At 34.0% G+C, this 13,697-nt stretch overlaps 1 protein-coding gene across 1 annotated transcript; it reads right to left on the bottom strand.

Annotated features, from left to right (window-relative positions):
• Positions 1–5,506: 5,506 nt before the first annotated feature.
• Positions 5,507–13,204, bottom strand: LOC123204768. Its single transcript, XM_044621567.1, has 10 exons — positions 12,992–13,204; positions 11,902–12,821; positions 11,336–11,712; positions 9,355–10,494; positions 9,104–9,262; positions 8,918–8,967; positions 6,816–7,030; positions 6,609–6,679; positions 6,384–6,506; positions 5,507–6,168 (listed from the first exon to the last, which is right to left on the bottom strand). The coding sequence occupies exons 2-10, from the start codon at positions 12,794–12,796 to the stop codon at positions 5,812–5,814; spliced, it is 3,387 nt and encodes a 1,128-aa protein (XP_044477502.1). The 5' UTR covers positions 12,797–12,821; positions 12,992–13,204; the 3' UTR covers positions 5,507–5,811.
• Between the last annotated feature and the right edge of the window lie 493 nt (positions 13,205–13,697).

Below are 13,697 nucleotides of genomic sequence, written 5' to 3'. Positions count from 1 at the left end.
ACATAATATTTATTAGAGTCCTTTTAAAATTTTTAAACATTACTCTACACTAATAATTTTAAAAATGATAGTTACACTCTTAAATAATTAAACATAATATAATAAATTATAGATGTAAATATCATATTATAAGTATTGGGATCATATAGTAACTTTAAAATATACTAGAGTTTAAAAAGATTTCAAATATTAATTTGTAAGTTTTAAAATTTTTTAAAATTAAATTCCCATATTTAAAACGTTTATATCTTTTTTAATTAATGAATTATAAATTTATTATTTTTAGTTTTCTAATTATAGTTTGATTTTAATTAAAAAATATTATTTATATGAAAAATTGTAAATAATGCTCATTTCCTCTGTTTCTTTTTATCCATCATGACACATGTTTTACATATATGCATCACACAAATGTAATACCATAGGCCGAAGGACTTATTCTCACCCAAAGTATGTTGTGTTCTTAAGTTTCTATATTTTAACTTTGAAAATTTTAAATACTTATTCATGAATAGTTAAAATTAACGAAACTTTAACTCTTCAAAATTTAATCTCTTTTATTCCTCCTAAACCCTACAAACTAAAAGTTTTTTTATAGGCCAAATTTAAAAAAAAAACTAACATTCCACCCCTAGTGTTTAGTTTTCAATTTTTGATGTTATCGCTAGTGACAAAGAGTCTCTGACATATTATCATGCTTCGACGGTCTCTCTTCCCTCCTCTAAAACTCTGATTGTGTAATATCCCTCCCCAGAAGTATTATCCACCGAAGGAGAAATGTTACGAATTAATATCTGGAGGGTCTTTTTTTTTTTAAAAAACTACTTTGAACTCAACTCATTACTGAAAGTATTTAGAAATTATTTCAAGAAAACTAAAAATCTAGTAACATCTGAAAACATGAAGTAACCCTATACAACTGTACAATCATCTCAAAAATGTCAAAAGTCAACAAAAACATACGACTGTATGCATGTAATATAAACTAGAGATAACCTGCTCTAGTCGGATCTATCTTCGCTGACCTAACCCTGCCTCGCAGCTACCACGATCACCTGTACCTATAATCATGGAAGAAAATGAAGTGAGAAATAAGAACACTTAGTAAAGGGAAAGAATTAAGTAAACTATCTTCTTTTCTGTTCTAACTCACTCTCGGGACTCAATCTCATATCATAACCTCCATAAGAAATTGAGGGGATAATCTAATTCATTATTTATTATTTGGGTCATACTTTGTCTCATCTGGTGTCTATTTGATACTTTCTAGAAGCTAACTATAGAGATTTGACATTTTTCTAAGCTCAAGCTCATTTCCTTTCTCTCACTACACCATTTATGAATCTAAATTGAGCTCTACTACGAGCATGCTAAACTGCAAGCGGACCTTACTGGGGGTCTGTGATCTACTACGGACATGCCCTACTATGGGCGATATAGTGTAAAGTGCCCTCTCATAGTTCATAGCATGCATGCATGCCTTATATCTTACTAATCTTGCTTCCATCTAAATCTATTCATAACTCACCAGACCATACTTTTAGGATGACCCCTGAATCTTGAGCCCCAAATTCCTTTTCTTGCTTTCCTTTCTTTTCTTCTTCTTTTCTTTTTCTCTCCCTTCTTTCCTTTCCTTTCCTTTCTTTCTTTCTTCTTTTCCTTTCCTTTCCTTTCCTTTCTTTCTTTCTTCCTTTCCTTTTCTTTCTTTCCTTCTTCTTTTCCTTTCCTTTCTTTCTTTCTTCCTTCCTTTCCTTTCTTTCTTTCTTCATTTCCTTTTTCTCCTCCTTTTCTTTCTTTCCAAAAACTGTGAAATATTGTTTACGAAACTGTTTATTTGATAGGGTAACCTTCTTTTTACATATAATTTAACAGTCTAAATAGTCTTTAATTCATACAAGCTATATATCGTTGAAAAGAGGATTCAAAGAGATTTCCAACAAGCTATAATAGCACTCATAATTCATTAGATAAGACAGTCAAAAAGTGAGATGAAGTCAGTGGCAAAAACCTGTATTCCCTATTTATTTGGGTAAAACAGTCTTTTTGGTTCATACAATCTTTAACAGTCCAAATGATCTCTAATTCATACAAGCTATATATCATTGGAAAGAGGATTCAAAGATATTTCCAACAAGCTATAATAACACTCATGATTCATCAGACAAGACAACCAAAACGTGGGATGAAGTCAATGGCAAAAAACTGTCTTCACTGTTTATTTGGTAAGACAGTTTTTTTGTTCATGCAATTTAATAGTCTAAACGGTCTCTAATTCATACAATCTATATATCAATGAAAAGAGGGTTCAGAGATCTTTCCAACAACCTATAATAGTACTCATGATTCATTAGATAAGACAACCAAAACATGGGACAAAATCAGTGGCAAAACTGTAAATATTATTCAACTCTTTGTCATCAACAAAATCACACACATAGATACCCCAAATGGCAAAACAACATTTTTCGACCTCAAAATCATCATTTATAATATAGATCCAAGGAACCAAAAGCATAAAACATGAAACATATCAAAGATAATACATCTTATGTTGTTTCAAGTCAACCTTTACAAGTTGGCTTCCTCCTCTTTGTCTTGCTTTTTTTTATCACCAAAACCACCTTAAATCAACACTAAAACACACTAACATATTCATATAACATGCGTCCAATATGTATAAACATAGTTAAAGTGAAAAGAAGGAGATCTTTTGGTTACCAAGACTTCCAAAGTGTTTCTGCTTCTTTTCCTTCCTTATTTATCTTTCAAAACCATTCCAAATCACTCACTTTTCTTAAAAAACACAGCAAGGAAAGGAAGAAAACTGCCTTCTTCTGGAAGAGACGGGAGAATGATGGAAAAAGGATAAAAGTTGTTTTTTTTGACTTTTCTCTCTCTATATATATATTTACATACTTTTTAATATATATATATATATATATATATATATATATATATATATATATATATATATATATACATATCTTTGTTTTTCTTTGTAATTGCTTTGTATATAACACACACACATACATTTCAACATATAAATTTAAAACTAGAAATGTCTCAAAGTATGACCAAAAGATATAAATGCCCCTAGAATGTATCTGAGGGTATTACAGATTGACAAAGATCTCATATAAGAAAACAAAACTTTTCATCTTCCCAACAAAGACGAAGATCTCGTATTCTTCTAGGAAAATGATCGTATTCCCAAAAGAAAACATCTGGGAAGATGAATTCTTATATGAGATCTTCATCAATCGAAGTTTTAGAGGCGAGGAGAGAGACTGTCAAAGTATGGTGATATATTAGGGACTTTTTATCACTAGTGATGACATCAGATTTGACATCAAAAATTGAAAACTAAATCCTAAGGGGGAAATGTCATTTTTTAAAATTTGGTTTGGGAAAAAACTTTTAATTTTTAGGGGGTTTGGAGGGAGAAAAAATAAAATTAAATTTTAAGTTATTTTTAATATTACAGATAAAATAACGATTTTATCCTTGAAACTAATAAATTTAACCCTTATGAATATGTATTTGAGATTTTTAAAATTAAGAAATAAAAATTTATAAATATAACACACTTTGGATGGGAATAAATCCAAAAGCCTTCAAAATATTAACTTTGATAAACTTTAAGCTTTACCAAATAAATTCGCCGTAAACCTTTTATTTCAATGGTTCACGTGATGATAAATCAAGAACAATTTTTTTTTAAGATAACTTTTCACTTGCTTATTATTTATATTATTTAATTTAATTTACAAATAATTTTTTATTTATAAATAATAAAAATTATAATAATATGATAATATCTTATTATTAATGATAATATAATAAATAATAGGAAAAATAATTTTACTATTATTTTTACCTTAATTATTAAAAAGTTATAAAATTAATTTTAATTTTATTATAATTATATTATTATTTATTAATTTTTAGTATATAATTTTATTTTTAATAATATAATAAATATTATAAAAATATTTTACAATAATTATGTATTAAAATATTTAAATAAAATAATATATTAAACATTTTAATTATTTTTTAAATATAATAATAATTTATATTTAATAATTTTTTAAATAAATTAATAAAATATTATCTAAATCTACTGCTCGTGATATTTTATGTATTATATATTCCATAGTATAAGTCATCTGATTACGCTGGCAAAAAATTATTAATTGAGCTGAAAATTACGTGGCTACCTGTTTGCAAACCAAACAAATTGACAGCAGTCCCCCCATGTTATAAATGAAAGGCCAGAGCACTATTTCCCACCTAAGTGTGAATGTGAAAAATAAGTACATATTTATAAATTTTAAAAAATTAAAATTTCACACATAAATTATTATAAGTTAAATTTTTTTATTAGAGACATGAATAAAATTGTTATTTTATTAATAATATCAAAATATATATAAATTTTATTAGATATAGTTTTAAAAATTAACAACTTCACTTTTATCTAAAAGTTTTTAATTTTGAAAAGCCAAATTACCCCCTCCCCCAAACCTTTATTTTTTTCTTCTCCCCTCCGACCATCATCTCTGATGCTGACGATCTCCTCTCTTCACCTTAAAAGGTTGGCTGAAGCACGGTGGCGCACAAGTGATGAAGAGATCTGAGATCTCTTCGTCGCTTGTGCATCGGTTCTCGTCTCCCATGCATTGACCAAGGTTATAAAATGGAAAGAAGGGCTCATCGACATCGGAGATAGTGACTGGAGGGAGAAGAAAAAAACCTTAAGTTTGAGGGGATGAAATATGACTTTTCAAAATTAGAAAACTTTATATTTCAGTGAAATTGCTAGTTTTTAAAACTTAAGGGGAAATACAACCAATTTTATATTTTTGTAATATTATTAGTAAAGTAACGATTTTATTTTTGTCTTTAATAGAAAATTTTAGTAACAATTGATGCATATGTGAGACTTTAAATTTTTCAAATTTTATAAATGTGTATTTTTCTTTACATTAAAACTTGGGTTGGGAAATAGTCCTTTGACCTAAATAAAAATGATCATTGGTATTAAGGATAGATTCAAACTCACATAACTCATTTCAAAATTATTTGAATTCAGTGTATTTAAAAAGAGTCAAACTTAAATTACAATTTGACTTTATATTTAATTGAATAAAAAAAATACTAAAATAACATCATTTTAATACGAATTGCTCAAAACAGTATCATTTTGATTAATTTGTATTAAAATTTTTTAAACTTGTAAACTTTACGAACCAAACACCCCTAAAACTTGAAAATATTTAATTCTTAGAGTAAACTCAAACTTAAGTTTACTTGAACTAAACTTGTGTGAACCGAACTTATTTTCAAACTTAAACAAACTTGATTTAAATTTTTGAGATTGTGATATAGAATAAATTTATTTTAAAAGTTGATGTTGGTAAGTTTATATGCAAAATATTTATACCAATGTAATTTCCTACTGCCTAATTTTAAAGCTCAGAGACTCTACATTCATGTCCAGAGCTCCACCCAAAACGGCATCTTACATTCCATTTCCATATTGTTGCAAAAACAACAAATTCATATGTACACTAATTTAACATTTGGCAGCACCAACAATTAAACATCCACCCAAGCCCGTCGACATTACAATAGTCCCATAAAACATGCGATCCCACGCAATTTTGTATGCACAAGTAGCTGGGTTCTCTGGTGCAGCATAACCAATGGCCAAGCAGAAGAGGCCCTTTCAGACTCGACCGTTCAACTGAGACGGTCCTCCCAAATCTAGGAAGATCTTATTACAGTAAAGTTCGTTCATCCTCCAAACTATGCAGTCCCTGTCTCATCTGAGCTAACTGAAGCCTCGCTTCCTGCAGGGCATGCACTACTGCCATGGGTCTCATCCTCACTAAACATGCTTTCATCACTGGAATTGGAAAACAGATCAACCTCATCATCTTCAGAGGCCAAGTCTGCCTTCTGTCTCCTCCGCACATCCTTTATTCCCCTTCCTTGTAATGCTAGACGTTGTCTCTTCCTTGCCTTCTGCTTGCCCTTGGGAAACTCTTCCCTCTGTGACTCCATGCTTTTACTTTCTACCTCCTTTCCAGTTCTTCCATTGCCATATTCATTATCCTCAGATTCATCAGCATCAAATTTGCACCTTTTCCTAGTTGAACTAGTCTGGTACAGAATGAGGTAATTTCATTTAATTCAAATTCTAAAGGCAGTTAAATCTGGTAATATTGTAATTATGAAGGAGTAAAATTTCAAATTAGTACATAATATACAATTGTGAGCCAGGCCTCCCTTGACCACAAAAAAAAAAAAAAAGAAAACTGCCCCTGACCTTTATGAGACGCATCACAAGATAACTGCTCACAACAACTCATGCCTACCTTGGGACCACGAACAACCAACCGAGCCCATTGTTGTCGGTTCAACAAGCAATGAAGAACAGCCTGTGAATGGCTTGAATATGCATATCGCTCTCCATTATGCTTCCGCAAGTGAGGCCAAAGCTGCCAAAAGAAGCAACGAGACAAGGAAGAAGAAAGAAAAGAATGACGCAATTTTCTTCTCCTGAAAGAAGCATATACAAAAAACAGTAGGTGCAAACATACTGGCAGGACAGCATTGCAGAGTTCTTCATAAATCATCCTCTTGCCTTCACTCATGGTAGCATTGATCAACCCTACATATGGATCAATACAGAGGAAAAGGTAAACAGAGGCCACAATTTTTTTCCATTAAATAATATAATAATAGTATTCCTGCCAAAATTAGTACTGATTAGGAGAGATTTTGAAACAGAAATTCCCTATAGTTACCAGGTAAAGTGCGATGAACAGGACCACAATTTGTGCCTGTATCATCATCAGAGATATTCCTTGGTGAACAATGTACAGATGAAACATTATGATTGTTGACCTCAGTTGAGGAAGATGGGCCACTATTTGCAGTTGTGCTAGAGACAGAGGGCATATTCTTCTTCACAGAAGGAAATGCTGTTGGAGATCTATTATCTTCTCTTCTTGTATAATGTTAGGAACCCAGCTCTTATTCAACCAAAACACAAAATTAAAACACAAAAAACATAATAAACTAAAACTATTACATTAACTAAAACATTACAAAGATAAACCGAATAATTTGAGGAGTTCGGGAGCTTCCATTTTCTGGCCATTCGAGCGCCGGAGACCTCCCTAAATCAGCCAAGAATGGCTGCCCTCAAACCAAAACCCTAATATATTTTTCCTTCCCCCTTTTGAAACTTAGAACACATATTTATAATAAAGAGTGACCGTTGGATTGAGGACAAGTGTCCCAATCCTAACATTTCTCTCCCCTTCAAAATCATCTTGTCCTCAAGATGAGTGTTTTTTTTTTTTTTAGCTGTCTCTGCATGTCAAAGTTGTTTTCCGTCCACTGTTTTACTTTTTAAATTTTTTTTTTCTCTTTCCAACGCCCCACATCTTCTCTTCTTTTTTTCTGTCCAAAGCTGTCATTTACAGTTGTCTTCTATTTTCCCAAGCAAACCACAACCACAAGCCACCGCCACTGCCCTCCAGCCCTCTTTTTATTTTTTATTTTTTTTCTCTCTCCTTTCTCTTTCTTCTCCTTGTCTTTTTCTTTTCTTCTTTCTTCTCATTCGTCCTTCTTTCTTCTTCCTTCTGCTTTCTTTGCGTTTGCCTATGTAAATTTTTTTTTTTTCAGACTCTTGCCGACGTTCCCTTTTCATCCTCCTTCTTCCTCTGTCTTCATTTTCTTCTTCTTCTCTTTTTTTTTTTTTGGCACTTTTTCAGTATGTAGCCACCGACTCATTTTCCGGTGACTCTTTACTTTTCCGACCATCATCTATCTTTCCCATTGGATCGAATGCTCTGATACCATTTGTTAGGAACTCAGCTCTTATTCAACCAAAACACAAAATTAAAACACAAAAAACATAATAAACTAAAACTATTACATTAACTAAAACATTACAAAGATAAACCAAATAATTTGAGGAGTTCGGAACCTCTCATTTTTCGGCCATTCGAGGCGCTGGAGACCTCCCATTTTCCAGCCATTCGAGGCGCCGGAGACCTCCCTAAATCAGCCAAGAATGGCTGCCCTCAAACCAAAACCCTAATATATTTTTCCTTCCCCCCTTTTGAAACTTAGAACACATATTTATAATAAAGAGTGACCGTTGGATTGAGGACAAGTGTCCCAATCCTAACATTGGTAGGACTAATATTTATGTCTCTCTCAGGAGAAGAAAAAATAAAGAAGGGAGGGCAGTTGGCAACAAATAGGAAAATTGGGGGCTCTCAACTATACTAAAAAATCAGTAACAGGAGAAAGAGACACATGGCATATCATTAGAGGAAGAGAAGAAGAGATTAGTTGAGGAAAGGAAGAAAAAAGGAGTAGGTGGAAATGTCGGGGCAGAGAGAAAATTTGAGAAAGGTGAGCGGGAGAGTGTCAGCCTCTCGAAAGCTGAACAAGGGAGCCCTTGGCTTACTATTTCTTGTGGTGGTTTTTGTGAACCCTTTTGAAATCCAGTTTGTTGTTATTGAGTGGTGCTTTTGTGGGATTCTGTTTCTGCTCTGTAATTCTGAGAATTAACAATGGTAATAGCTAGGAAATAGTCATTGTATTGATAGAGTAATGTTGTATTTAAGTTGACAAATCAATCAATACAATACATATTTTTTTGCTCTATTTTAATTTGCATGTTCTGTCTTGGCTGGTAATTTCGAATCTGCAGTTGCTCCAGTTTGGTGATTAAATCAGTAGGGAGAGATATTGTCTGAAATAGTGTTGGTCGAGTGGCGTCTCCCAGGTACCCATCATATAAGCATCTGCTGCCTATCCCACATCATGTCTCCTCAGATCTGTGAAGATGGCACTCTGTCCACCTTTCTAGCCTCATCATCAAACTCACGATAAGCGGAACCCATCTTTTGATGCATCCTTGCTTTTTCGTCTAGAAAACTATAAAATGTATCAACTATGAGATTAGTTACCAGAATTGAACCACACTAATATTGTTGTTACCAGAGGCTGCAGACACTAACAAATGGGGATGATAAGCTATATCATGTATTTTAGGAGAAGAGAAGCATCATACCAAACTTTGATCCTTTCCTCCAAAACTTGACGAACGCTTCATTAATATGCTTATTGCAGTTGGAGAAGCCAACTGAGGCAAGCCACCAGTGTGGCACACACGTGGTACACGAGGCACTCTAGGAGAGCTGTTCAGTTCTTGATGCAAAAGCAAAGCAAGCTGACAAAAATAAATTTAGAAGTATTAACAAAAGTAAACATCTTAGGGAGAAGAGGAAATCTAGTGAAAACAACAGGCACTTTCATACACACCTCTTCATCAGTTAGAATAGCAGGACCATTTGAAGCTGCCAGAGGATGCATAGATGCTGCATAATTCACCTCAGGTGATGTCTGAGAATTTGACTGATTAAATTTTTCACTTTTTACAGGTAAACCTGATGTTGACATTTTATTTTGTGGTTGTAAGCCGCAGTGACTTTGCACTGGCCCAGTGGAATCACTAGACACTGAAGCAACAGCAACATTGTGCCCTGATGACAATTTAGAAGATAAGAAAGGCACAGAATTTTTTGAGTCTGACATGGTTCGCTTGGAATTAGCATGTAAAGTCCTGCTGTAGTGTGACACTTTTGATAAAGGATTCATGGAGGATTTTGAATGCTCTTTTGCTGATTTTCTCAACACATCTTGTCTTACTTCATCCCTGCTGATGCCACTAACAGCAAGATCTTTCTTAATACTAATATTATTCTCAGATGAAACACTTTGTTTAGTATTAAGATTAGAGTTCTGAGTATCTGCAGGTTTCAAGTTTTCAGGAGCAGACGATTTGGAGGCCTCGGTATTTGACAAATTGGATGAAGATTTCCAGACAGATACTACCATTCTCTGCTGGCTGGTTAGTGTTGCAGAGTTTAAGCTATTCCCTTCTGATTTTGATTCCTCTTTGACACTTCCTGATTTGTATTTGGGCTCTGGGGAACTTTTTTGCATTTCCATGGGCCTAACTAAACCATTTAGTTCTCGTCTAATCTGACAAGGATCACCAGTTATGTCATAAGCTTTATCTGAATGGTAATTACTACCTGCTTCTGAAGTTCTTTCAGCACCCTGTGCCTTTTTATGATCACTTGATTTTGAACAGGTTGTCCTTAGATCATTTACTTTAGAGTTCTCAGACATGTCATTAGAAGCTTTACTTTGTACTTTAGTGTCACCAAGAGAGGACTGCAAATTCAAGCTACCCCTAGAATCATCGTTATCTACATCTGTTTTCACTTCAACATAAGGCATTACAGAGATCTGGCTGGCACCACTTAAATCTTCAATGACCTGATTATTCCCAACTTCTGGTCCAACATTAACCATGTCTTCAACAAGAGGTTTCTGAGCAGTTTTAGTGGAAGCTTCATGTCCATCATCTACTTTATCAAGAGCTATGCTATCTCCCTAAAAGGATTTAGAGAGGTCATTTCAACACATAGGTATAGTTTTAAAGCAAAGAGGAAAGAAAGTTGTATAAATATCAACAGATTATTAAAAGTCAAGCCCAGACTGCAATCTTTATATGAAGCATACATAAAATTTTTAGAGGGTGCACAGGTTATGTCCGCCTGGTGGTTGTAAGACTTAACTCTTTCATTCTGTTATCCACCCTTCATAGCCCTCTACAAGTTTCCAGCTTTCAAAAGCCATAAGTGTCCCAGCCTGAGTTTCAGCTAGTAAACACCAACTCATAGAATTCTCAACTATCACCTCATTTCTCAAATCAAAGTCAAAAGCTAACTACGAGAAAGAACTGACATTGAACTTAGTAATGTCATGTATGAAAAACTCTTTAAGAAAAGTAATTCTAAGTTGACAGGCTAAAAGACATTATATTATAGAAAATTTTGCTGACATCCCCTCATCTTTGCCTTAAAATTAAAGACAACTGCTTTCCCTTAATTCAATACGCAACACCTGCCATTGTCTGTCAAATTCAATGGTTAAACGATCAAAAATATCTGGAACCTCCCCTAACATTGGTGAAAATTTTATGGGACCTCCCCTATTATTAATCATTCTAAAGGAAATCATTAATGGTAGTAGAGGTCAGCAATATCTCCAAATGTTAATGTCAGCAGAGTTAATGTTGCCTGAATATGCAAATCACATAGATAAATGACTTATCATATACCTTTTTCTTTCTTTTTTGGATAAAGGATCCATCATTAAACCTATTTAAACCAGAACTTTAATAAAAATAATCAACAAAGTAAGTAAATGCCTTAATCACAAGAAAGCATACCTCTGGTTTTACAGAAACGTTCCCAGTATCATTGTCTTCTAAAACTGACCCAGCAATGTCATCAGTTGCAGGAGAACTCTTAATTGCCCCAGGAAGTTGATGGCTGGTCATTTGTTCCTTCAGTCCATCTTCATTGGAATGAAAATATCTATAAACATCAGAAGAAAAGGCATCCACAGGGTATTCATCAGCTCCTAAGTTGTTCTTGGATCTGTCAAAACCAGTATCTTCAGCAAGATAATACTCTGATACAGGCTCATGATGCACATCCTCCTGTGCAGCCTCGTTCTTTATTATCTGATTGTCAGTCTTGGAAGACTTCGGACCTCTGTCTTCATAAAATTCCAATTGTTTTGCATCACTGCTGGATCTAAACACTAATTATATGAATAAAACAAACAAAAGCTTGGAGTCAACAAGTGCATGTCAGCTACAACAAGATGCAATTCACCAGTTACATTCTTTCATTAGAGTAAAAGATGGCAACCCAAATGAAGAACAACATTTTGCATGGTAATATATGCATGCATTGAGCATTCAAAGAATTACAATGAACATCATATCACCTGTTCTAGAAGGATGTAAAGTTTTCTTCCTTTCATCTGCCTCCTTCTCACCAACTCCAGCTTTCTTCTTTCCACTCCGGTCTTTGGACACACCAAAGTCTTCTTTCTTCCGCTTCCCAGAGTGTACCAAACCAGTCCGAAGCAAACTCCTCTCTTTCTTCATGCCATTCCAAGAACACTTAACATGTACACCCTCACCTTCCCACTTCATCTCCTTTGAACACACCTTCCTATCAAACCCACCCTCTTCCTCCCTCTCCCTCATTCCAGCCAAGGGTCCCATAGGTGTTTCCACAATGTTCTCCTTTGACAATGAGAATAATACACCTGCCCCATTATCAATTGGATTCTCATTCTCATTATCTTCCTCTAGGTGGTTACCCTCCTCATCCCAGCATGGAAACTCTCCATAATGAAAATTAAACTTCTTTGGCACATAGCCTGTACACTTCCACAACTCTGGTGTAAAAATCGATGACAGTCCATGAAACAACTGAGAATCACCACCTGGAATCCCTTGCACATGTACCCTATTTCCCATTGGAATATTAGTCCAAAGCCTGACTGGCTGCCTTCCCGGACCAGTATAAGAACTTTCTAATCTCAGAGTTTTTGTAGGCAACTCAACTAAAAATTGTGCAACCTCAGTCTCTTCACTATCATTATGAATTCTATTCCTATTATTCCTGCTCTTGCACTTATCACAGGCAAACGATTCCTCCCCTTTGACACACTTAGAGCATCGTGTGTGAACCCACACACCACACTCATCGCAATTCACCATCTCTTCACCATCATCGAAAGTCACCCCACACACACAATCCACCGTCCATGAACCGTCGACCCAATCAGCATGCGCATCTACTCTCTGGAAACGGTGTGACGGCCCCCTCATATCTCTCAACTTTGCTTTCTCTAACCTAATTGTCAAAAACTCAACAACAATAGCATCAAAAAGAAAATCTACTCCCTCTAACTAACATAATTCATATTATATCAAATCTATTTGAGCAGTTGTATGAAATTCTCGCAAAACCGACAAAGATTTTCAGACAACAGCCAGTGAAATTGAGGTTTAAGAGCCGAGTACCTGGTAGCCTTAATCCTTCATTGATGTTAATGCAGAGAGAAAGAACGCATCGTTATTTTGTGCAAAAATGGATCTCTCTATCAATCTTCAACTGCAACAAAAATAACGGCTTTTGGCGCACAGGTGCCTCTGGCTTTTGCCGGAAGTCAAATGGAATTACGTTGGTTTTTGGCGTCCGGATCTATTGAGTACTGAACCATCCATCCTTTCGCGGCTTGGCCCTCAAAGATTTCGACCCGGCCCAAGACTGTGCGCGGCCCACTAAACATATAAACTTCCAACAAGATTGTGGATGCTAATGATTTGAATTAGGTGACTCAACATCTTGACTGAAATCAAATCAAATTTATTAATTAATTATTGAGGATAAAAGGGTATTTATGGTAATTCATAAAATATATAAATATTATAGTATAAATATTCCTCACACCTCAACATTACAAAAAATCATAAATCTCCCATCAACGTAATCAATTATCACTTAGACCACTCATTGTCTTTAATTAAAAATAAATCAAAATCCTAACACTAACTTTGACCGGTCCCAACATTGTAATCTTACTCATGGTGGTGAAATTATGTAACGTATAGTGTATCAAAAATCTAATTTTTCATATTATATATCGTAATATATTGTATGATACACATTTAAAAAAATAAAATAATTAAATTTTAATAAAATTATAAAAAATTATTGTTAATATCA

This window comes from Mangifera indica, chromosome 20 (assembly GCF_011075055.1).
Source record: "Mangifera indica cultivar Alphonso chromosome 20, CATAS_Mindica_2.1, whole genome shotgun sequence".
Classification (NCBI taxonomy): domain Eukaryota; kingdom Viridiplantae; phylum Streptophyta; class Magnoliopsida; order Sapindales; family Anacardiaceae; genus Mangifera; species Mangifera indica.
The sequence above is the reverse complement of the archived record's forward strand: the minus strand, read 5'-3'. Positions and strand labels throughout refer to the sequence as shown.

Coding starts and splice junctions, on each gene's coding strand:
- LOC123204768 (XM_044621567.1), bottom strand. CDS start 12,796: ATGAGGGGGCCGTCACACCGTTTCCAGAGAGTAGATGCGCATGCTGAT. Junction 7,031..8,917: donor AAAGATGGGTTCCGCTTATC/GTGAGTTTGATG, acceptor GCTGGGTTCCTA/ACATTATACAAGAAGAGAAG. Junction 6,169..6,383: donor TGGTTGTTCGTGGTCCCAAG/GTAGGCATGAGT, acceptor ATTCTGTACCAG/ACTAGTTCAACTAGGAAAAG.